At 50.9% G+C, this 24,672-nt stretch overlaps 1 protein-coding gene across 1 annotated transcript in view; it reads right to left on the reverse strand.

The window, feature by feature from the left end:
• Positions 1-3,635: 3,635 nt before the first annotated feature.
• Positions 3,636-24,672, reverse strand: part of STXBP4 (syntaxin binding protein 4) — a 53,309-nt gene continuing 32,272 nt past the window's right edge. Inside the window, exons 20-22 of the mRNA XM_054393916.1 lie at positions 24,342-24,475; positions 12,363-12,420; positions 3,636-3,747 (exon numbers count right to left, since the gene is read on the reverse strand). Of these exons, the coding sequence (XP_054249891.1) occupies positions 3,636-3,747; positions 12,363-12,420; positions 24,342-24,475 (304 nt within the window). The remainder of the gene's footprint in view (positions 3,748-12,362; positions 12,421-24,341; positions 24,476-24,672) is intronic.

Genomic DNA, 24,672 nt, shown 5'->3' on the forward strand with positions numbered 1-24,672 from the left:
AAAACACTTTGGTTACTCCGAGTTACCAGAAGGTGAAACTAGTTTACCTCTGAGCTGCACTGAGGTCCTTTGGAAGTCAGTCAGAGGCTAAGATTAGTAAGTAGCTCCTGAGTAATCTCCACCAGGACAGTTCACTCTCCCTGGGCTGTTGCAGGGCCTCAGGTGCTGGATCTCACTGCCACAGACTGGGCTTTGAGATCCAAGGGATCCATGGGATTGCTGTGTTCTTGGCATCAGGGTCAGGATCCCTCATGGTCCATGCCACTGTCTCCTCACGAAAAGGAACTGTAAAGGTGGGGCTGGCTGTCACCTGGAGGTGCCTGTGAGTTCCATCAGAGTGAAATACTCAGTGGAGCTCACCAGAGGGGATTCTGTAGCTCTGACACACTGCAGTTACAGACAGTGATGCACTTTGGGTTCATGCAGAGGATGCAGAGTGCAGCCCCCTCCTGAGAAGGCAGCAGCACAGGCAGCTCTGAGGAGACTTTGCAGACTGCCTGAGAAAACATTCGCTTTAATCTTGGCAGTTGTGTAACTGGGCAGGAGCTCTGATTTCTTTCCAATGCTCAGAACAGTTCTCCTCAAAATGAAAAAATAAAATCGTTTTTTAAAATCAGCCTGATTTAGCTTTTCTTTTGCAGGCTGGGGGTGCTCCAGGGGTGGAGCTGCTGCTTCTCAGTGAGGGGACATTGCACACAGTGACCTGAGCAGTGAGGGGACATTGCACAGAGTGCCCTGAGCAGTGAGGGGACATTGCACAGAGTGCCCTGAGCACCGTGGCAGTGAGGGGACATTGCACATAGAGACCTGAGCAGTGAGGGGACATTGCACAGAGTGCCCTGAGCACCCTGGCAGTGAAGGGACATTGTACAGAGAGCCCTGAGCACCCTGGCAGTGAAGGGACATTGCACACACAGACCTGAGCCCCCTGGCAGCCTGCTCCTGGCCAGCCCTGGGCACGAAGCCAGGCTGTGGCAGGATAGCAGCAGCTCTCCTGAGCTGGTGCCTCCCCAAAGCCTCTTTGCTTTCGTTCAGACTTGGGGTTATTTCTGCTCCAGCAGCTGCCATTGCCTGTTGCAACACAAAGCTGCCAGCCAGGTTCCCTGCAGCAGGAATTTTGCTCTGCTCCAACCCGAGTGGGAGCAGCCCACATTGCCCTGCCCCTTGGGTTCCAGACACTGCTCTACAGCTGCTCAGGTGGCTGCCACGAAGCCCAGCAGAACAGCCTGGCACCGAGCAGAGCCATCCCAGTATTCCTCTGGGTTCTCCAAGAAAGGGAGGATTTCACTCTGACTCTGGATCCTACCAAGCAGATTGGGTTCAGTGCCTTCTGCCGGTGCCCCGGCGTCAGGGCTGATGGCTGCCTTGGGGGCTGCAGAGGAGCCACAGCGTTCCCCGGCGTGTCAGCCCGGAGGAGCAGGGAGGCTTCCCTGCAAACGTGCTGCCACTGCAAGTGGCGGCTCCAGGGAGAAGCCTGCTAGCTGCCTTTTCATCTCCTCGGCACCCCAGCTCATGAATAAACATCAGGAAGGAGGGAGCAAGATAAAAAGCAGCCAGGACCCATGTGGAGCTGGGGATGGCTGCTCTCCCTGGGCTCCCCGGGACCGTAGCAGGTGTCTTGGTGTGTCCCCAAGGGCAGCAGAGCAGCCCAGCACCGGTGTCCCAAAGCAGCTCTGGCTGGGAACAGCCTGGCAGGGAGAGCTCTGCTCCTTCTCAGCAGTGTGCCCAGTGTTTCCTCTTGCTCTGGATCTTGATTATCTACCAGGCTTTTGTAACTAATTTGCAGGGATAAGAGGAGCTGAGTGACAGGCAGGGCTCCTCTGCTCCTGCTCATCCCATGCCATCAATTATGCAGCACTGGCTCTGACTTGCACCACAGAGCCCCACAGTGACTAATTACAGTGCCCAGCCTGGGTCCCCAGAGGCACAGTCTGGAGATTAGAAACTGCATTTCGGACTGGGAGCTCCACCAGCCCTGCAGAGCTCAGTGCTCCTGGTTTGCTCAGGCCACCGGGGGTGGAAGGGATCAGGGAGGCATCAGCATCAGGCTTTGGATGGAATCAAGACATCAAGAAAGATGCTGGGACAAGCTGGAAGAGATCACTTTAGTGTTCCATGAAAGCAATCCCCAGGGAAAGGTTACAGCTGGTTAAAGCTGGTTATAGAGGTCAAAGGCTAGGCTCCCTCCAGCAGGGTTTGATTTTTGGTCTTGCTGTCATTGCAAGCAGTGAGGGCAGAGACTTACCAAGGTAGTTAGGTACCTACCCATGCCCAGCAGCATTTATAGCAGCATCTAAGGAGGTTAGGTGCCTAATTCTCATTAACTCCATCAACGTCTTTAAGCTGCTAAACATCTTGGGCAGGCTGGCAGGTGTCTGTTTGAGCTGGGGTGGCTGTGGCTCCTCTGCAGCAGCTGAAGCTCAGGTTGATGCTTTTTGGAGCTGGAGGTATGGACAAGCCATAAGGCCCGGGAGCACAGAAGTGAACCAAGGCTCCCAAAGTTTTGCTGCACTGCTATTGGAGGCTGGACGAGACCTTGAGGGAGGTGTCCCTGCCCATGGCAGGGGGCTGGAACTGGATGAGCTTTCAGGTCCCTTCCAACCCAACCCATTCTGTGATTCTGTGTTTGACAAAGCTGAGAGCATGCCTTGTGCTGTGAGCAATGAGACTGACAACCCCCCCTGCTGCTGGGGGCAGGGAACCCTGCTCCTCAGCTTGCACCAGCACCCCCCAGCACTCTCTTTCTCCTCTTTAAATCATCACCAATGCCTACAAAATTATTTTGTTCTACTTAAAGACCAGCTTTGAGGAGGTGACTGATTTCTGCTGATCCTGGAGGTGGTTTCACAGGTTTCATTGTACTTGAAACTTCACAGCTTCCCCTGAAGGATTTGATGCATCTCTCTCTGAGTTCAGCAGAGCACAAAAGTAGAAGAATTCTCATTCTTGCCTCACATTGTTGACAGAGGATGGTGTCCCTCTACCAAAACTGTTTCTTTTCACTTGACAGCTTATCAAAGGCTCAGTGTTCCACAGCTCAGCCACCAAACACCAGAAGTGTTTCTTGTAAATGTCACCAGGGCTCCAAGTCTTGTAATAAGTTGCTGAGTTTCAATTAGCAAAACTTATCGGCAAATTTCTGCCATAAAAGGATAAACCAAAACCCCTCTTCAGCAGTTCAAGGCCCCTCCCTCACTACCAGCAGCACTGGGTGAATCCCAAGCACCTCACCCTGCAGCTTTCAGTCCATGGTTCTGGGAACCATTACCTGGAATTCACCTCCCTGGAATTCCCACCAAGGGTCCCCTCTTAACTCTGACGCTGGTCAAAGCTCCACTCCAGGTCAGGGATGCTAAGCCAACAGGGAAGCCATGAAAAGACTGGAAAAGACTGGGAAAGACTGATCCCTGCAGACCAAATTGGGACAGGTTCAGGGCTGAAGGGAGGCTTCTGCAGCTCCTGCCTCTTCTGTAGCAGGCAGCAACACACCCAGCCCCAAACCGGCAGAACCTCCTCTGGCTGGAAGGGGAGAAATGGTGCCAGGTGCTATCACACGAGACTAGGAAGTGGCTAGGTGCAAAAGTGTGTCCTAAGGAATGGGAACTACACAGACTACTCCCTGGCAGCACAGCTCCTCAGCTCTTGGCCCCAGGAAGCTCTCTGGTTGCATCCTCCTCTTCCTCAGAGCAGAGGAAGCTCAGGGCGCTGCTGACAGGATGGATCCAGGAGGTTGTCTGCGTCACGTGGCTGAAAAGACACAAGAAATGCTTTTAGCAACCCCAAAGAGCTTCAGCAGCCTCCAACCAAGACATGCCAGGTGTGCTCCAGGGCTGCAGCGAGCAGACAATGCTTTCAGGTCAGAACTCTCTGTTTCTTGACAGCCAGCAGATTTTCACCAACCAAATGGAGCCTTGAGGGTGCTGGAGTGGGGCTGGAGGTCCCATTTCCCCAGCCACTAGGGACAGTGCTGTTGGAAGAGGCTGGTGACACTTCCTGGTCATTCACAGGGCTGTAGAGAATTAACCCAGCAAGAGTGAGCAGCCCAGCAGAGTCTTACAGAACTCCAGCAAGAGGTATGAACATTGCCAGCACAGCAGCCAAAGCCTGAGGCATCCTGGCCAGGAGGACGCTGACCAACTGTGGCATCAGCCTGGGGAAATGCACTCTGGTAGGACATGAACTGGTGCTCCAGCATCACTGGGGCACTCCTCTTCTTGGAGACAAAGGCTGAGGAGTCACAGAGTGGTAGGGGTTGGAAGGGACCTGTTGCGATTGAGTCCAACCCTCCTGCCAGAGCAGGATCACCTAGGGCAGGTCACACAGGAACACATCCAGATGGGGTTTGAAAGTCTCCAGAGAAGGAAACTCCCCAACCCCTCTGGGAAGCCTGCTCCAGGGCTCCATCACCCTCACCACACAGAAGTGTCTCCTCATGGTGAGGTGGAACCTCCTCGGTTCCAGCTGGTACCCTTTGTTCCTTGTCCTATCACTGGGCACCACCAACCAGAGCCTGGCACCTCCATCCTGACCCCCACCCCTCAGCTATTGATAGACATTGATCAGGCCCCCTCTCAGCCTTCTCTTCTCCAGGCTAAACAGCCCCAGGGCTCTCAGCCTTTCTTCACAGAGTAAATCCAAACAAGGATGTTCCTCACATGTCCTCTGGACCCAGTCCTGCTTCCACAGCCTTTACCCATGGAACAGAGGGAGTCAGCAGGACCTTTTAGGGCTGAAACCCTGCACTTGCACACAGCCCAAGCTGCTCAAGCTTCTAGATGAATGGAAAGAAGCTGCTCAAGGCTGGTAAGGCCAGAGAAATGGAACAGCCTCCCAGTTTGGGGGTGAGAACAGTGTACACCTTCTGACTGGTAGCATGCATGGGACCATACTGTGTGTGGGCAAGACACAGCCTCTTCTGCCTTCTGGAATAATGTGTTCTTGGTACAGGAAATAGCTTCTTTTCACTTCAAAAAACCCAACAAATCTTGCTAATAAATTCACAGTTTTTGCAGTCAAGTCAGTGCAAAGATGGATTTTGTAATCTAAGTTCATGACAAGTAGCTGAGGAATCCTGTGTGTGGAACAGGCACCATGGGAGACCAGCAGCTCCTCTCCCAGCTTCTCACAGGCTGCCTGCAGCCTGAAAGCAGGGTGACAGCTCCCTGTGGCTGAGGGACTGACATGGTTTAGTCACAGGTAAGAGAGGCCAGGACTAGTCTGCAGCTATTTCCAGTATACATGAGGCCAAATTTTGCTCTTGTGTCACAGAACAGTTTGGGTTGGAAGGGACCTTCAAGCTCATCCAGTTGCAATCCCCTGCCATGGGCAGGGACACCTCCCACCAGCCCAGGCTGCTCAAGACCCCATCCAGCCTGGCTTCAAGCACTTCCAGGCTTGGAACTAACAGGCTTTGCGGGGGAGGGTCCTGTACATGCTAGAGAACAGAGAAAGGTTTTGTGAAGGTGAAATGACCATTTTCTTACTCTCTTCTTCAAAGCAGAGCTCTTAATTGGTGCTGCAAACGCTCCTGAGCTGAACTCACATCTTTGTAACTTGCACCAGACTTTATCTCCTGAACCCTCCTACTGGGGGAGTTGGTTTTAAACCCTCTGCCAAAATCCTTACTAGGAAAAGACCTCTTATAAATAAACACTAAGTCCAGATAGCCCAGCTCAGGGTGCAGGCAGACACACACAATACACACAGATTATGTAGGTGCAGAATAAGTGCATAAACCACCCCCGAAACCCCCTCCCCTTGGCTCTATATTTTTAGCTCTCCAAAAGTGCTGTGGCTAAAGAGCTTTGACATAATCAGTCCCAAGAGATAATCCCAGATTTAGTGGTTTGCAGAACATTCTTGCATTAGGACTGCATCCTCTCTGGTTTGTGTGCTGGGACCAGCAAGAAAAGTGAGAGGGAATTCAGACTTGCCCCTGGGTTCTGCTTCATTACTGAAACTTTGGTTTGAACACCAAAGGGATAGTTGGAAATTTGAAATATAAAATCCTTTTTTGCCATTTGCTGATCACAGAACTGTTTGGGTTGGAAAAGCCCTCTAAGATCCTCCAGTCCAACATCAACCCAACCCCATCACGGCCACCAAACCCTGTCCCCAAGTGCCATGGCCACAGGTTTCTGGAACCCCTTCAGGGATGGGGACTCCACCACCTCCCTGGGCAGTCTGTGCCAATCCCTGACCACTCTTGCAGCAAAGAAATTTTTTCTCCTCTCCAACCTAACCCTCCCCTGGCACAATTTCAGGCCATTGCCTTTCCTTCTATCACCTGACACTGGGGAGCAGAGCCCAACCCCCAGCTCCCTGCAGCCTCCTTTCAGGGAGCTGTAGAGAGCAATGAGGTCTCTCTCAGCTTCCCCCTCTCCAGACTGAACACCCCCAGCTCCCTGCTCAAAAGATTAATTTCACATTTTCAGAGCAATTAACAAGATTGGAAGATTTTGAGGTTTCCCAACAAGTCCCTGCTCTCAGAGGGGAGCCAGATTTATTGTTAGGAAACAGAGCCATCTGAGCTGGAAATACATCAGCAGCTGCTTCTGTCTCTTTCAATGGTTTGAAACTGGAGCAGGGCAGGGTTAGGTTGGACAGCAGGAGGAAGTTCTGCACAGTGAGGGTGGGGAGACACTGGAACTGGGGTTGGACAAGATGAGCTTGGAGGCTCCCTTCCAACCCGATGCAATCTGTGAATTTGGGAACATCTGACACCTAACAGTACCCCAGGAGATGCTGGGCAGGTCCTGGAAGGTGGCAGTGACCTTAAACCTTTATTGACTGCAGTGGGATCAAGAGCACTTGTCACCTCCTGGACCAGTGCCCTAAGGCCACAGAAGTGTTTTTGCATTGCCCTGTGGGGTCACAGATTTTGCTTGAGTATGAATGAAAGCTTGAGGCACAGAAAGTGACACCCTAGCAGACACCCTTGCTCTTTATTCCTTGATGAAACTGATTAAACCCTGAGCAGTGTCAGGAGGCAGCCACCCTGCTGAGCACTGCTCTGCTGCTGCTGGCTCTGCCCAGCCCCCAGTCCAGCCTCAGGAAGACAGGAGGTGTAGAGTGGTGGCCATGATTTACTCCACATGTGCCAAATCCTGCCCTCACAAAGGAGAGTTTAGTAGGGGTCTGAACATCTCATTTCCAGCCCTGCTCCTGCCTGGCAGGTGAGACTCAGAGCTGTGCTGATGAGGGTGCAAGAAGGAAATGCCCCAGCAGGGGTAACACAAAGGAGCTCACTGCTGTCAGAGGGATTTGGAGGTCTAGAGAAAAAAAAAAACAAAACCAAAAACATTCTTTCAGCTTCATGTATTTTCTCCCAGAAGAAACTTCACCATCAGCCTGATGTGGCAGGGCAGAACCTGGGCAGAGTATGCAGGATCTGTGGAAGCTGGAAGAATGTTTCTGCAGTTTGGGTCTTGACATTAAAAAACAAACAACCTCTCAGGAAAAACCAAACAACCAACCAACCAAACACCCAAGTGCCCAAGCAAAAGCAGCTTAAGGTCTTAACGTTCTTGTATTACAAGCTCATGTTATCATAAAACCCAGTGCCAAGGTTCCCACTTTTACATCTGAGATTGTTTTACGTTACAGTCATGCAAAATGATTTCAGTGGAAGACAGAGGAGCTGAATTCCCTACAAGCCAGAGAGCTGCAGTGAACACAAAGATCAGCCACAACCCCAAATACCTACCCAAACAGCAGCAGTAAACCCAAACACTTGCAGTAAACCCAAACAGCAGCAATAAAGCCAAGTACCAGCAGTAAACCCAAACATCAACAACAAAACCAAATATCTGCAGTAACCTCAAGTATCAGTAATAAACCCAAACACCAGCACTAAGCCCAAACACCAGCACTAAGCCCAAATAGCTGGAGGTGTTCAAGGGCAGGCTGGATGAAGCCTCAAGCAACCTGCTCTAGTGGGAAGTGTCCCTGCCCATTGCAGGGGGGGTTGGAACTGGAGCATCTTTGGGGTCCCTTCCAACCCACCCAATTCTGTCAATAAAAAAGGGGAAAGAGCAATCCTGGATGTAGGGGTAGCCTGCAGCAGTCTGTCTAAGAATCACTCCTGGATTTAGGGCTCTCTGGTAGCAGCTTACCTACAAAGCAGAGGTTTCACATGGAAGTGTTGTGTGCTTCAGAGTGACAAAGCAGGCAGTGGAGCTGCCTGGGACAGGAGGGACAGAATTTGGCTTGTGTTGAGTGGGAGTCCCCAGGAAGGCTGGGGAAGGGCCACCAGCGAGAGGATGAGGGCAATGGCAGAGCGCACCCCTGCCCTCCCTGGGCAACCTGTTCCACTGCCTCCCCACCCTCACTGCCAAGGATTTTTTCCTCATCTCTGGTCTCAATCTGCCCTCCTCCCACTTCAATCCATCCCCTCTCACCCTAGCACTATATTGACCCTAAGACATCTGAGGGGCAAAGATCCCAAAAGTTTAAAACAGTTGGGAACTTCTCAGTTGCCCTTCAGGCCAATGCAAGTGAAGCTAAAGGTTCCTGAAGGCAGTAACAGCCAATGGGGCACAGCTGGATCCTAGCAGGCAGTGCCTGGGGGGGGCAAAGCCACAGCTGGTCCTCACCAACTGCCTGCATATGCAAGGGGTGGGTGGCAGTGGGAGGGAGCACAGCAAGGCCCTACCTAATTTTAGATGCCAGCCTCAGGAGACAGAGCTGCCATATGTTAAAGGTGAACTCAGTGGGAGGATGGAAGAGATTAACTAGAATGGGGAGCGGGGAAATAAAAAACTTAGTGTCCCAGCTATGGGATTGGAGTCTATTCCTAAGGGATTCTGCAGCACCAGTGCCAAACCAGCGCACAGGATGCTGCACTGGGAGGGCAGCTCTCAGCAGACTCCTTCTCCTACTTGAAAATCAAACCCAGAAGTCACTGATTCACCAGATCTGCTCAGAGCTAGGATAGCCTTTCTGACTGCACTGCTGCACTGCTCTGGCTTCACAGGATCACAGAATGTGAGGGGCTGGAAGCGGCCCTGCATATACTCAGGATTTGGTTTGACAGGGCTCTGGAGAACTTAGTTCTCAACAGATGTTGAAGGAGGTGACCTCCACCCATCCCTTCCAACCAAGACCTCTCTATGATTTCATTGGAAGGTTTGGGAACTGCAGTGGACTGTGACAAGCCCAGCAGGCTACATTCCATTGTCACCTGGATAAAATGAGCTCAAACCCTCAGCTCTTCACCAACCTGACTGATACAAACAGGGAGAGAAGCACCAAAGCCAAGCTGGTGAGGAAAGAGCCCACCAGTGATGTGTTCCCACTGCACATTATTGGATGGGGCATAGCTCTGGTTCTGGCCATGACTGACTGATGGTGATGCTCCATGCCAGACAGAAGAGTGCCTGCTCCCTGAAGCACACTAGGGTGTCTTAAAATCACACCTGGGGCCAAATCCAACCTTTGCTTTCCAGCAGAGTTCTAGCAGCAGCAAAGCTGATCTCCAACTCCTAGTCTCCTTCTGTCATTGTTGTCCTTCCTGTGCAGGTCAGAGAGGCTGGAAATGGCTTTTTCTGCAGAGCACACTGAGGTGCAGCTCAGAGAGTCTCTCCTTGCTGCCTGGGGGCAGACCTCTGCACATGACCTTACTGCCCAGCACAGCACCCCCAGGTTTGTGACACACAAGTGGCTTTTGCTCACACTTGCCTGGACTTTGTGACTGATCTTAGCAACCTGGCTGATGGGAAACCAGTTCCTGAGAGCCTGAAATGACTTCCTGCCTCCAAGAGGTGACTTCCAAACCTGCTTTAAGGTGAGGGCTCCTGGAGGAGGTGCAGCTTTCCCCAGCAGATAGTGAGAGCTCCCCTCCAGCCCTGTGCATCTTTGGGTCCTGTCAGTCATGCACAGAAGTGGGTTTCAGTGCAGTGTGTAACACAAGCCAGCTGGTTTGCTTCTTTTAAACTCTGATTTCTCATGCACTTCAGATTGCTACACCCCCTTCAGCGATATTTATGGAAATCTCAGAGCAAGCTGTCTCAAGCTCCTGTGCTATTAAGATTCCATTCTGGGGTGTTTACTGCATGGAGATTTATAGCATATAGATTTATGGACTCACCTACTTGATGGCCCAATAAATGTGGGAACTGAAGGCAGCCACTAATTAAAAGCCTATTTGATTGTCCTTAGTCCTGGGGATTCACACAGAGTCACTGCAGCCTCTGTGCAGGCTCCCAGCCTGGCTGCAGAGTCAGGCAACAATTCCCCCAGAGCTCAGTGTCACTGTGGCCACACTTGGGGAATTCTAACACTTTTTTTTTTTAAATCTGTTGGCATAGGTGGGAGTGGGCTGGTGCTGAAATACTCTTAAGCCCCTCAGAATGAGGAGATTTGACATTCCCAGCCAAAGAGAACAATGAGGTGACAGCACCAGTAGCAGGGCTGTGAAGTGCCAACCGTTCTGCTAACCCCCACTGAAACAATTAGACTGAACCCTGCTGAGAGGATGCACCTCAAGCTAAGTTCCTCCCAGGAAAGGCTATTTTCAGTCTTGGGGAGAATTTTCATCTTGAAATCTCCAGCACTCAGTGTCAGAAAGCAGGGACTCACCCAGCCCTAGCTCTGTGTAGTTACCTTTCCCAGACTGACTCCACAGACACCCCAAGGGCAGTAAGGAGCATGAGCTGTCTCTCACAGAGAGCCTGGCTTGGGCTCTGCAGGGCTTTTGGGAGCAGGGATGAAAGCAAAAGAAGGAAACTGAAAAAAAGTTAAAACTGATGGCCAAGATGCCTTACTGCACTGCCCAGCTACTCCCATTCCAGTGAGCTCCTCACACCACCTCAGTGTGGAGGCTCTGTGAAGAAGGAAACAAGTTTGCAGGCAGTTGTCACAGAGGGGGAGCTCCCACCCTCCTCTGCAATCACAATGGGGAGATCTTCCTCCCCTGCAGCAGGGGAAGACTGGCAGGCAGAACTTTACAGGCTAGACTGCAGGAGGCAACAAGGATGGAAAAGCTGAGGCACTGTCACCTGGAATTCTAGGAGCAGCTTAAGAGCAGGGAAGAACACTCCTGAGTCACCACCACCCAATGATCAGGTGTGCAAAAATTCCTGGCAAAGCCTCCTCATAGGAACTCCTCCATGCAGATGTCATGGCAGCAGCTGGGGGGGAGCTTGTAAGCCATCTGATGCCCCTCTCCCTACAGGTGTTTAAGGCCAGGTCTAGTTGAGAGGTGTCCCTGCCCATGGCAGGGGGGTTGGAGTAGATGATCTCTGAGGTCCCTTCCACCCTGAGCCACTCCAAGCTGCTGTGGTGCTTTCTGAAACCACCCAGGCCAGCTGAGAGCCTGCTGTGGCTGCCTGCACCTTACAGTCCCATCTGCAACAGCTCAGCAGCCAAGTGCACAGCTCCAAAGGCATTTCTGGGGGGTGCTCAGCAGACCTGGCTTAATGCTGAGTCAGCAGGAGAAGGCCCTGGATGGGAAGCAGACAGCAGAAAGGAAAAGAGGGAAGGGATGTTTCAAGCATGTGAGGTTTCCTCTGTTCTGCTGCTAGGCTTTGCTCTTCTGGCCAGTTAATGCCACCTTCAAGCTCAGTTCCCAATTAAATGGTTCTAAACCTGGAGTACTGCAAGTGTCCTACCCAGGATAGCATCCAGCATCCACCGTAACCTTCCAGCTGTCCTGCAAAGCCTTTCTGTAGCAACAGATGGAGACCAAGGGAGCAGTGCTCTGTTTTAATAGTTGCTCTTGGATTCATTTCCATTGCTCTGAAATTGGCTTTTAATTCACTTACATTTCCTCAGTTATTTTTCTACAATTTTTTTTGGTCTAAATCCCAGGGAGTAACCTACATCTGTCTGAAAGCAAAAGCTGCCCTTTGATTAGAGCTGGAATGCAGCAGCATCCTCTGTGGCTTTGGAAATCTCTGCAGGTTAGCTGGAGGCAGCAAGGGGTGAGTCCAGGACAAGGGAGCAGTGTGACTGAAGAAAAAAAGGAAAGGAAAGGGAAGGGAAGTGTTCCTGCTCCTCCTGGCTCCCCAGGGCTGGGGCTGCAGTGCTCTGCAGGTCACTTCTACAAGGGTTTGGGAGAAAAGAAATTTTCATAGATCCAGAGAGTCACAGAATGGGTTGGGCTGGAGAGGACCTTGAAGCTCATCCAGTTCCAACCCCCTGCCATGGGCAGGGACACCTCCCACCAGCCCAGGTTGCTCAAGGCCTCATCCAGCCTGGCCTGGAACACCTCCAGGGAGGGGACATCCACAACCTCCCTGGGCAACCTGTGCCAGTGTCTCCCCACCCTCAGACTGAAGAACTTCTTCCTCAGCTCCAAACCATTCCCCTCTGCCTGATGTGCTTTTCTTCCAGCTCTCAGCCATTCCCCCCAAGCTACTCACTTGATAAAATACTTGATTCCATCTGCTGTGTAGGCTTCTTCCCATCCATAAGGCAGACCTAAGATGAAAGGCAGAAGTGAGATGTCTCCCAAGCTCAAGAGAAGATTGTGGCAGCTACAGTGCTGCAACCTCACACCATGCCCTCCACAGACTACAACTCAAAAGCTTCATTTCTGATTAATCAATTTAAAAGAGTCAAAATCAGCTCTTCCTGGGTTTGTAGCAGGCAATCTCAACAACAATTCTAAGAACTATTTGCTGTGCTCCCAAGCTAGAAACCACAGGGCGATACTTTGCCTCCTAGCACTGGTTTTCTGGAGGCTGATAGGGCTGGGCAGGCAGAGTGCAGCAGGGAACTCTCTCAGCTCTTGATTGTGATTCACACCCATGTGAAGTGACCCCAAAGTCAGCTCTGCTCTTACAGCCACTGCATACAGACCTCAGCATCTACAGGAGGCAGAAGCCTGGGCAGGATGAAGTCCTCTGCCTACAAGAAAGCCAGGAAGGGATTTTTGGCCAAGGGCTTGCAGGGATAGGATGAGGGACAGTGGATTGAAGCTTGAGGAGGGCAGATTGAGACTGGAGATCAGGAAGAAATTCTTTCCAGTGAGGGTGAGGAGACACTGGAACAGGTTTCCCAGGGAGGTTGTGGATGCTGGATGAGGCCTTGAGCAACCTGGGCTGGTGGGACATGGCACTTTGGGACATGGTGGAGTGGTCACAGAGGTGGTGGGCAGAAGGTTGGGCTTGATGATCTTAGAAGACTTTCCCAACCTTGATGACTGTAAGTGCTGGAGAAAGAAGGATAGGGCTCCTGGTGTCCAGGATGTGACCCTGCTGTGAGCTACACAGAGGAAGGGGCAAGGTCCTGAGTCCCTCCCTTTTTGGAGACTGGAAGTAAACCAAAACTCCAAAGTGCACAAAGGTGGTGCTGCAGTGCCTGAGGTGTTCAGCTGCTTTTGTTCAGGGCACTGTGGATCTCCAGGCCCAGCTCAGAGCCATCTGTGAGGCTGCTTTAGATTACAGACCTTGCTCTGGGGTGGGTGCTGGGCTGCACACAGTGATGGGCCCTCAGAGCTGCCTCAGCCCCAGATCACACAGCTATTTTCCTGGAATTTCCTTCTCCAAAGGCTCCTTTCCTTTCCTGCCCTCATCACACCTTTGTCTCTACTGTGGTCCTTACTCCTTAAAGCAGGAAAGGGCTACCTGCAGTTCTCAGAGGTGAAGAGGGCTCATGAGAGCAACTGCATCATGGCTTGGCACAGTGAAGCACAGAGAATTGTACCTGTAGGCACCTAGTAAAGCTACCAAAACTCCAGAATTCAGGATCCTGGGAACTGCTAATTGTAGAACTGCACCATTACAGCTCAGTGCAGCTTGCAGAGCAAAAAGCACATTGGATTCATTTTTTTTTTCCCCTGTCATTTTCCCCCTCTATTAGGCACTTAGCTCAGGCTCCTTCCATTTTCAGTTGCACACAGCTCTAGACAATCTGTTCCTCAAAACATGCCACCTACAGCCTCTGAGAGAGATAACCCACAGCTTAAGTGCAAGGGAGGTAACACAGAGCAGTTTTTAAAGACAAGGTAGCTTTTAAATTCCAGGTGGGTTTTAAGTGCAAGGTAGCTGCTCTGTAATGGTTTTCAGGCTCTGACTCCTAGGAAGGAAGGAGGGAAAGGATGTCTGAGGTAATAAAGATGCTAGGCATGGTCACAAGTTCTCCCTTCCTCTCCCAGAAAAGATGGGACCTTTATTCCACATGGATGTTTCCTAATGATGTGCATGGCAATAGGATTCACCCTCCAACAGCTTCCAGCTGCCCTGGCCTGCATGCAGCCTGCCAACCCCAACCCAGTGGCAGAGGCTGTGCTCAGCTGAGGGTGAGCAAGGGCCTCAGCACCTGCTCTGTGCTCACAGGGATCCCCTGCCTTACCCAGCAGGCAGAGTCCCACTCTGCTCACCAGCAATTGCACTAAAATGAATGCATTTGGTTCCCCTTCTGACTGGAGGAGGGCATAGAGGCAGCACTGGGAACTGATGCTCTCTTTTCTTTGCTTGTCCAGGAAAAACTAAGCTTTAAAAACCCGCTGACTACCTTTGTCACCTCCCAGTGAGCCTCTGGAGATCCCCCCCAGCTCCCTTTGCTTCCTGGCTTTGTGTGCACTGCATTGAGTATCCTATCCATGCTTTATCTGCTTCCAAGTCCCACCTACCCCTATAGGGTTTCAATGCCTCTCTTCCACATTTTCACTCCCTCTCTACTTGTTTTTCCACTGCTGTTCCCTTTACTCCTTTCCTTCAGTGCTGGATTGGTACTTCTGTCTCTTGGCATCTCCCATGGCAGCCAGGAGGCTCTCATGCTTTGAACTGCATTTCCCTAGACATCATCTTCCCTTCCTCCCCGCTCCCTTTCTCCATGAATCATTCATAAGTTGATCTACTTCCTAGTTCTTTGTTTTTTCACACCCTCCAGGGGCAACTTTGTTGCCTGTCCTAGGACTTGCTTTGAGAGGCTGCTAAGCTCTTACCTGGAGTAAAGGAGCTCAGTCAGAAATCAGGTCTGAAAGAGACAGGATTTAGCCTATATAAACTCCATCAGTCTTAGGATTTCTACATATTTATCATTTCTTCTGTGAATTGCTACAGTCTTTGATGAAACTCCATAAATAATGTATCTTGGCTGCAGCTGTCTGCATCTAGCACCTTAAGAACAGAAAAAAAAAAAAAAAAAGACAGATCTACAATATCCTAAACCCATTTCCTTTCAGCAGCAAAGACAGAGCTCCTGGCTAGCCAAACAGTTGTGATTATTTATCTTTGGCAAGGTAAAGAAAGAGGTAACTCTGCAAAAGTCACTGCAGGTGCAAAAGAAATGGAGGCAGGTGAAAGCACCAAGCAGGGTAAGGAGTCCCCTGGGAGAGTGCACATTGGCCCAAGCTCCTCAAAACCCACTGCTGATCTGTGCTGAGTGGCTGCACTAAAATAGGGTTAATGCAAAGGGGATCTCTGTCAGGCTATGCAATGCACCCCAGGTGACCCAGCAGCTGCTGCACAGGTACCAGGGCTGCTGGAGCTCGTGTGCAGCAGCAGGGCACTGCCCCTGGTGACTGCAAGGTGCCTGCTGTTGAGAACCACTGCTGTGAATTAACAGCAGAGAAAGCAGAGAGGAAATGGAGCCCTAGGGCAGGCAAAATTGTCCTGAGCCTTCACAAAGTATGGATCATAGAATGGTAGAAGGGGTTGGGTGGGAAGGGACCTCAAAGGTCATCCAGTTCCAACCTCCCTGCCATGGGCAGGGACAGAGGTGTGAGGGTGCTGAGCCCTGGAACAGGCTGCCCAGAGAGGTTGTGGAGTATCCTTCTCTGGAGCCTTTCCAAGCCCACCTGGCTGTGTTCTGTGTGCCCTGCCCTGGTAGGGGGCTGGACTGGATGATCTCTGGAGGTCCCTTCCAACCCTACCATTCTGTGCTTCAGGACACATCCTGCCCAGTGTGTGCACTGGAGTTCTTCAGAACTGCCAGAGTGCTGCAGCCCTCCCAGCAAGGAGGCTGCTGCTCTGTGCCTCCAGGAAGGAGGAGGAGGAATCAGCCTCCCTCTTTGAGAAATGGCCCTTTTCAGAAGCTGGATATTGGAAATACAACAAACCCCAAAATTACATCTACTTTTTTTTTTTTTTCAAATAAAGATTAACATTCTACTCTCAACTAAAGCTTTGGGTCCTGCAGGATCCAAGCAATCTGGACTGTGATTAAAATGAGAAGGAAGCAGCCTAGCTGATGCTCATTTTCATCCAGGCAGGAGGTTAGCAGCTACAGTACAAAACAAGCACAACACACTTAACAAGGGCAAGAAAATCCTTCCTCCTGCTTAGCTGATGGCAATCCAAGGTGAACCACTGGTTGCAGAGAGATGGCAGAGGCCACAGGAGCCTGCAGCACACACCTCACAGCAACACTGCTGTGAAAACATCCCAGTTTGGAAAGAGCACAGCCAAGGCAGCTCCCAGCTGCCTGCCTCACCAGACAGCAGCTGTTTGAAGGCACCCTGGAGGGGACACAGACTGCTGGGAGAAAAGGTAGAGAAGGTAAAGAGGAAGGAAGGCAAATAAGCCACCAGCAACCAACACAAGCCCATCAGCTTTTGGGTAAGCCTCTCCTCTTAGCCCTGAGATACCACAGAAAGCTGATGCCAGGAGCTCCTGTCACAGGCTGGCACCTGAGCAGCTGCCCCAGCTGCTGATGGGAGCTGGGAACATCTTGCAGCACACAGAAAGCTAAGGCTGCATTCCTGGAAATGCTGACCTGGAAGGAATTCAACTACTACCAACAATGATTCCTTTAGGAGGCTTCCACCCCACACCTAGAAATCTGGCAGTGCTCAAGGTCAGACAGGAGACCTGTGCTTTGTTAGAAACTGCAGGGAAATGGCTTATGGCAAGGGGGTTGCATTAGATGAGTTGCAAGGTCTCTTCCAGCCTAGGCCATTCTGGGATACGTGAGGAATTCTCCTCAAAAGCATGTAGGCTGGGGTGGAAAAAAGAAGTTCCATTCCTAGAAGCAAGCACTCTCTTGAGAACATTCTAGTCCTGAACTGGTACAATCCACTTCCAGCTGGTGAAGGAGGATCTGGGATCACAATCTCACAGTATATCAGAGGTTGGAAGGGACCTCCAGGGATCATCAGGTCCAACCCCCCTGCCAGAGCAGGATCACCTAGGATAGTCTGCACAGGAATGAAGCCAGGTGGGTTTGGAAAGTCTCCAGAGAAGGAGACTCCACAATCCCCCTGGGGAGCCTGTTCCAGGGCTCTGTCACCCTCACTCCAAAGAAGTTTCTCCTCATGTGGAGCTGAAACCTTCCACGTTCTGGTTGGAACCCATTGGTCCTTGTCCCATCGCTGTGTACCACCAAAAAGAGCCTGGCCCCCTCCTCCTGCCACCCACCCCTCACATGTTTATAGACATTGATCAGATCCCCTCTCAGTCTTCTCTTCTCAAGACTAAACAGCCCCAGGGAGCTCAGTCTCCCAGGTGATAGCAGCTTCTTACTCCAGAGTTACAACCCTCTGCTCTCAGGGCACTCCCCACCAGGACCAGGCGACTGGGACCAAGTCTGGAAGCCTTTGCTGTCTGGCCCAGCTCTAAAGCAGTTCTTTCTCCCCCCAGCTGCCCTGCTCTCGTGCTCCCCTGATGCCTCTGCTCCAGAATCCATCCATCTCCTCCTCTCCTCAGTGGAGCAGCTTCTCCTGTCACCTCCTATTGTGCTCTCCACCCACCCCCATCACTGTCAGCTCATGCTGCTGGCTGACGCATGCCATTGTTGAACAGAACTTTAATTAGCAAGCACTCATTGGGGAGGAATTCAAATGACTTTCCAGAATTAGAACTGGGCACAAATTGTCTGAGATGCCAAAAGCAGGAGGGTTGCAGGAGAGGCCTTTCTTGCTAAGCAAGATCCTCTCTGCACTGCTGATGAAATCAAACTGTACAGGGAGCTGGTGTGAACCTGCTCCAGCTGAGAGACGCAGAGCTGCTCTCTGCAGAGCTCCCCTCACACCCAGCACAGGCCAAAGGGAAGCTCTGGTCCTTTTGAAGCAGGAATTGCCAAAACTTGTTGCCACAGAGCTCCTTTCAGCCTGTACAAAGCCCACTGTAGCCACAGCTGAACCAAAGGAAGGGGTTGTTTGCAGGAGGTTGTGATTTTAGAGCCAGCACATTGTGAGAATCAAGCAAAAGGTTCTTAGAAAGCAGCACAGACACAGGTCCCTATTTGTCAGAAGGGAAAGAAATCCACCACCTGCCTGTATTAGCACATTTTGTTTCCATAGAATCATGGAATTGCTCTGTTTGGAAAAGACCTTCAGGATCATCGAGTCCACTCACCAACACTCCTATGGCCATTAAACCATGTCCCATGTTTGACCTGAGCTGCAGAGGACTCAAACAGAACCACTGTTGCAAGGCAACCTCCCCATCCTTCACTCCCAGCTCATGATCCACATCCTTTATGGCCAGGGGCAACAGACCTGGTGTGAGCCTCACCCACCCCTGGTGCCTCGTTCAGGTCTGCACCCAGCAATGCTCTTTTCCTCCTGCATACTCTCCTTACAACTGCCTTTTGAAAAGCTTCCTCCACCGTCCTTGGCAATCAGCTTTCCCTCTGCCTCTCCCCAGCTAAATGATGCCACTTGTGCACCATACATGCCTGAGGAGCTCTGCTAGCCCTCAGCTTCTCACTCCTACCTACTGAAAAGAAGTGAAAATGTGTGACAGCTGAAGGAGCTGCCAGAGAAGCAGAAGCAGCCCTGTGAGACCAGATGAGCACTGACAGCTTCAGCAGGCACTGCCATTCCAAACTAAGGCCTGAGCATCCCTCCTGCCCCCATCCAGCTCTCTCTCTCTCAGCTCAGAGTTGTGCAGCCAGCATGAACTGCACAAAGGGGCACCCAGCTCCTTGGGCTCAGCTCCATACTGGGCTGGGGGCTTGATTTTGTGGTACCCAAAATGATGAGAGAGAGGTTCCCTGGCTGGTGTGCAGGCAAATACCCACTGAGAGGCTGGGGGTTCATAGTTAATAGAATGGTTTGGGTTGCAAGGAACCTTATAGCTCATCCAGTTCCAACCCCCTGCCATGGGCAGGGACACCTCTCACCAGCCCAGGATGCTCAAGGTCTCATCCAGCCTGGCCTTGAGCACCTCCAGGGAGGGGACATCCACAGCCTCCCTGGGCAATCTGTGCCAGTGTCTCCTCACCCTCAGTGCAAAGAATTTCTTCCTCATCTCCAGTCTCAGTCTGCCCTCCTCAAACTTCAATCCATTGCCTCTCATGCTATCACTCCAAGCCCTTGTAAAGGTTGCCCACCTCTGCCCACCTGACAGTGTCTGAACTGAGCTTGCAAACCCAAAGAGGGCTGACAGCCTTGAGCTTGAGACACTGCTCTGGGACTGAGACTTCAGAGTTCAATTCCTGCCTCCCCTGTATTTCTGTGAGCCATCTGCATCGCCATGCTACAACATGTGGGATGATTTTTTTCCTCCCCCTTTCTGTCCCAACATCACATTGTAATTAAGAATTAACACACCAAAACCCCTAAGCATTATCTCAACAGAAATCAGCAGAGGGACACTTGAGGAAGTATTTCCCATCCAGTGAAATTGCTGATTCTGGAGAGTTTTGGCTTCAGTCTCCATGGTTACCAAGAGCAAGTACAACCTGCATGGGAAGAGGCACAAAGTCAATTCATTTGTTCATCCTGGGGTCACAGCATGAACCAAAGCAGCCCAGGGGCTCCAAGAGGTTCTGCCCTTTAATGAAGTCTGGGGCTAGAAATTAACCTAATGAGGCCGCACTAATCTTGGCAGCTCATCTGCATTGGAGGCATCATCATATCACTGACTTGTTTTCCATGATTAAAATGTTTTGATTTGGAAGTCAGTACAGACAGTGCCTGTTCAGAAGCTGACTCACATTCGCTCATTACAGGTAAGTGAATGGAGAGAGAAGAAATTGCTTTTCTAGCAGCAACAACAGAGCTCTGAAATCTAGGTCATGTTCAGGAACTGTCCTCAGAACAGGTTCCAGGCAGTGTCCTCTCCTTGCTGTGGAGCTTTGGGAACAGCACCCAGGGTCACTCACCAGCACATCAGCTGGCAGCTTGGCCATAGCTGATGCTTTCAAGATCATTTTGATTTGATCATTGCAGCCTTATTAAGGTCACCTTTTTATCAAGCTCCCCTGCTTGTACCTAGTGACTGTCAGGTTCTGATTTTCAGGCATCAGATGAAACAAGTGGAGTCCCACAGCAATACCTGGTGGGTGAAAGCAAGGCCATCCCTCCCCTGGCATTCAGCAGACCATGGGTTTGGTCCAAGGGAGGGGAGTTCAGGGATCATTTGGGATCTAAACCCCATTTGTAAACAGACATTTCTTTGAGATGCCTCTGAAAAACAGGATTAGAACTGTGTAAGAGCTTGAGACCAACTGGATCAGCTGTGTGAAATAAAATGGGGTGTGAAGGCTCTGGGGAGACCTTAGAGCAGCCTTGTAGGACCTGAAGGGGGCCTGCATGAAAGCTGGGGAGGGACTTCTGCCAAGGGCTTGTAGTGATAGATGAGAGGGAATGGATGGGAGCTTGAGCAGGGCAGATTTATGGATAGATTCCATATTTCAGCTTTTAGTGCCTGAGATGTGTGGTTTAAAAGTCAAAAACAGCTCAAGCATCATGAGAAGAAACACTGCTGGGTGCTGACCACCAGCAGTTTCCACTGCCACCTTTCCACAGGGAGCACAGAAAGAAAATGAATAAACCCTGAGCAGCTCAACCTCTGCCTGTAGGATCTGCATGAGCAAATGAGCAGTGCCTGGCAAGAGCACTACCAGCAAGGTGAGAAGGGATTTTGGAAGCTCTGTTAACATGGGGATCATCTTAGTGATCTTCAGCATGACTGCCACAGGTCAAAGGAAAAAGATGGGAGAAAGCAGCTCAGGAAGTGCTGCTGGAGCTCCTGCTGAGCAGGGCAGCAGGCTGCAGAGCACTTTCATGGGTACTGATGAGTGGGATTACAGCACCAAGAGCAAGGTTGTGTTTTGGGGGGGATAGAAGTATCAGAGTAAGGAAATTAGCAGTCAAGCTGCATTATGCCAGTGCCCATTTCTGCCTTCTCTTTCATGAGGAGCATAGTCTGTCCTGGGGTTAATCAGATTTTGGCCATTACCAAGTGAATTTCTTTTCTGATTTTGTAATAGAAAAGGGGGAAAATGCTTTCTCCATTCTTTGGAGCATGGTTTGCACCATATGGGCAGCTAAGTGCAGCCAGCAACTACTTTTAAAGGTTGCAGTTCAACTACTTTTAAAGGCTGCAGTTCTTTCACTGAGGCTTTATTATCCCTGGGATGATGAAAAGTAATTTTATGTCTTCAGGAGATGCTTGTATTCAAAAAAGCAGAAAGGCCTCTCAGGACTGAGCTCCTAAAAATAGCTCTTCAGAAGATGAAGGAGGAATCTTTCAAGGGATGGGCTTGATTATTCTGGTTATTATTTCCTTGTTTGCATCTTGAGGATCCTGCAGTGGTAAGCACTGGGAAAGAGTTGCCTTTTGCTGTACTGAGAAGCAGCACTGAGACTCACTTGGAGAATCCCCAAGCTGGCTTCACAGAGCTGCCACTCAGCCTGCAAAGCAATCTGCAGCACCACCACACAGCAACCTGTGCTTGGGGATTCTCACTCAGCTTCCCTCAAGCCCTTCCTTCCCTCAGGCAGGGTCAGGCTGCTGGGGAGGAAGAGGACACCTCGGGGTGGCTGATTCATAGAGAGGTCACTTTGACCTGGCTGTCAGGGGTGATCTCCAACAAGGCAAGAAGCTGACTTTGGAAGGATGATCTGAGTCTTTACACCCTGACTTTGATTCACAGGGATTAAGGGAACCCAAGAGGTATTTTGGTTAGGGCTCCTCTATTTCATGTTGTAGGAAATGAAGCAAATGATGAGAGGGAAGTTCTGTTTAGAGGTAAACTGCACCATGGGGGTTGCCCAGCTGTGCATTTTTCTCCACTTGGCAGTCTCAAAAATATCATTATCCTGGTTGGGAATGGAGCTAGAGGAGAAAGTGGAAGAGGTTGCCCAGGGAGGTGGTTAGGGCTCCATCCCTGGAGATATTCAAGGTGAGGCTGGACAGGGCTCTGGCAACCTGATCTAGAGGAGGATGTCCCTGCTGGCTGCAGGGGAGTTGGACTTGAAGGGCTTTGGAGGTCCCTTCCAACCCAAACCATTCTGTGATCTCCAGTTCTCTAAGAATGCACTAGCAGGGGACCAAGCTGTGGCACAGCTCCAGGAGGAAGGGAAGCCTGCAGCCTGCACTGTGCTGTCTCCCAGGCTTGTGTCTGCTGCAGGGTATTTATGAAATACTACACAGCTCAGAGCCCCTCTGCAAGAAGACTGAAGAGCACATGGGGAATACCCTGGTGAGAACCCAGAGGACTGCAGACCCAATGCTATTAAATAGTTACCCTGCCTCCACTACTGATTTTTTTTTTCCTGAGAGAGAAAGCAGTGAGGTTTAAAGCTTTAATCTCACACACAAGCTCACCAGAGCCCAAATCTATCTGTAATACTCTCCAAATCAGAATGAACTCAGAAGGATGACGTTCACTCTTTAAATCCTGCTCTGCAGACCTATTTTTAACTCTCAAGTTCATAAAATGGGCCCCTGATGGGGCTCCAGAGCTTCCTAACATGTATCTGACCTGTTCTGCCTGAAACAAGCACAGGGCACGACTCAGCCATGTTTAGAACTCAAAGTTTTCCTTGCATGATTTCCTGTGCAGTGTGACAGAAACATCTCAACCTGACAGAACTCTGCCATCCTTCCTGGTGGATAAGCAATTTTCAACTCCCCTGGCCACTGGTAACTCTTTTCACTTCCACCAGCAACTCCAATTCCAACATTCTGGACACTTCTGAACAATTTTTTTAAATCTTCTTATTTTGCTTTCTTCTCCTCAGAGTGATGGAATAAATAACTGTTGCATAAATGGAAGATTTGGTGCATAGATTGAAGTTTAAGGAGGGCAGATTGAGACTGGAAATTAGGGAGAAATTCTTTGCAGTGAGGGTGGGGAGACACTGGCAGAGGTTGCTCAGGGAGGCTGTGGATGTCCCCTCCCTGGAGGTGTTCCAGGCCAGGCTGGATGAGGCCTTGAGCAAGCTGGGCTGGTGGGAGGTGTCCATGCCCATGGCAGGGGGTTGGGACTGGATGAGCTTCAAGGTCCCTTGCAGGCCAGGAGCAGGCTGCCCAGGGATGTGTTTGAGGCTCCATCCCTGGGGACACTCAAGATCAGCCTTGCTGTGTCCCTGGGCAGCCTGCTCTAGCTGGAGGTGTCCCTGCTGCCTGCAGGGGAGTTGGAGGAGCCTTGAGGGTCCCTTCCAAACCAGTGCAATCTGTGAATCCCACCAAAACACACAACCATTCTGCTGGGCTGCACCAGGATCTGCCCCCAAGCCACAGCTGCCTCTCATCGTGCCACCTGCATGCAGGATCCCACAGCCTCTGCTGCTGAGCTGGGCTGGCCGTCAGCAGTGCGAGCAGGTCTGGGTGAAGGACCTGAGGACATCCAAGTTCCCTCCCCAGCAAACTGCAGGCTGCATTCTCTCCCTACAGCAATGAAATCTTCCCTCAGACACTTTGATCCATGCTCATGTAAATTCAGCAGAACACCACCTTAGAGACATCCTAGGATGAAAACAGAGCATCCCAGTCAGGAAAGGCTGCTGGCTTTACAGGATTCAGGATATCCTCACACTCCTCACCTCTGGTGTTCGTTTTCTACTCTAAGTTTTCCAGAAAAAAAAAAAAAAAAAGTACCCCTTGGGACAACTTTATCTGTAATTATAGTGTGCTGGGCTGGGCTGACACTGAACCTGCACTCTTCCCTGGGGCTATGAATGATTTGTCCTGCAGTTCACATCCAAGTTTAAATAAAAACATCTATCTCCTTTGCCAATGAACTGGGAGCAGACTGAAAAGCTCAGAGGATTTGGCTCCTCAGGGGCTTCAAAACTCACATCTAGAAATCCTAAACAGTCCTGCTCTGATTTGATCAGGGTCTGGAGAATTCTGTTCACTCTGATGCATCCTTCTCATCCTGGAAGAGGAATGTAGGTCTGTGTGGTTTACAGGGGAGTGGCCAAAGCACCAGATGAGAAGAGTCCAGCTGTAGGAGAAGGTACTCACCATGGGAGGGGTGAAGTGGGTAAGGGTCAGAGTTGGCCCTTGTCCTGTGTCTGTAGGCCTTCGCCATCCTGAAAGACACTGGACTCTGACCCCTCAGCCCCCAGTCCAAACAGAACCTCAGCTCAGGATTCTTTAACCCCTCCCCCACATTGACTACTGAAGGAATTAGTAAGTGAGATGCTAATTAGCTGGGATGGAAGGCAGCAGCAGTGCTGAGGGGCAGACAGGCACAGCAAGGTGCAGCTCACTCACAGTCCACTTCCAGGATGGCACGGACAGACTTGGCAAGGTCTCTGGCTTCTGCTGCAAGAGCTGCTGTGAGAGTGGGTCCAGCCCTCCCCAGCCGTGCCAGCAGGGCTCTAGCAGGCAGGGTGCTTCTCCTGTCACTGAGGGAAGGAAAAGCAGTAGTGGTCACTTCATGGATCCACTGAATCCTTTCACTTGCAAAAGTCCTTTAAGATCCTTGAGTCCAACCCTTCTCCAACTCTGCCAAGCCCTGGTGCTAAACCACATCCCACATCTATAGCTGGGCTCTGACTTGTAAGATTACCAAAGCAATGGTCACTCTAAATAAGCTAAACCT

The sequence above is a fragment of the Indicator indicator genome, chromosome 29, assembly GCF_027791375.1.
Source record: "Indicator indicator isolate 239-I01 chromosome 29, UM_Iind_1.1, whole genome shotgun sequence".
Classification (NCBI taxonomy): domain Eukaryota; kingdom Metazoa; phylum Chordata; class Aves; order Piciformes; family Indicatoridae; genus Indicator; species Indicator indicator.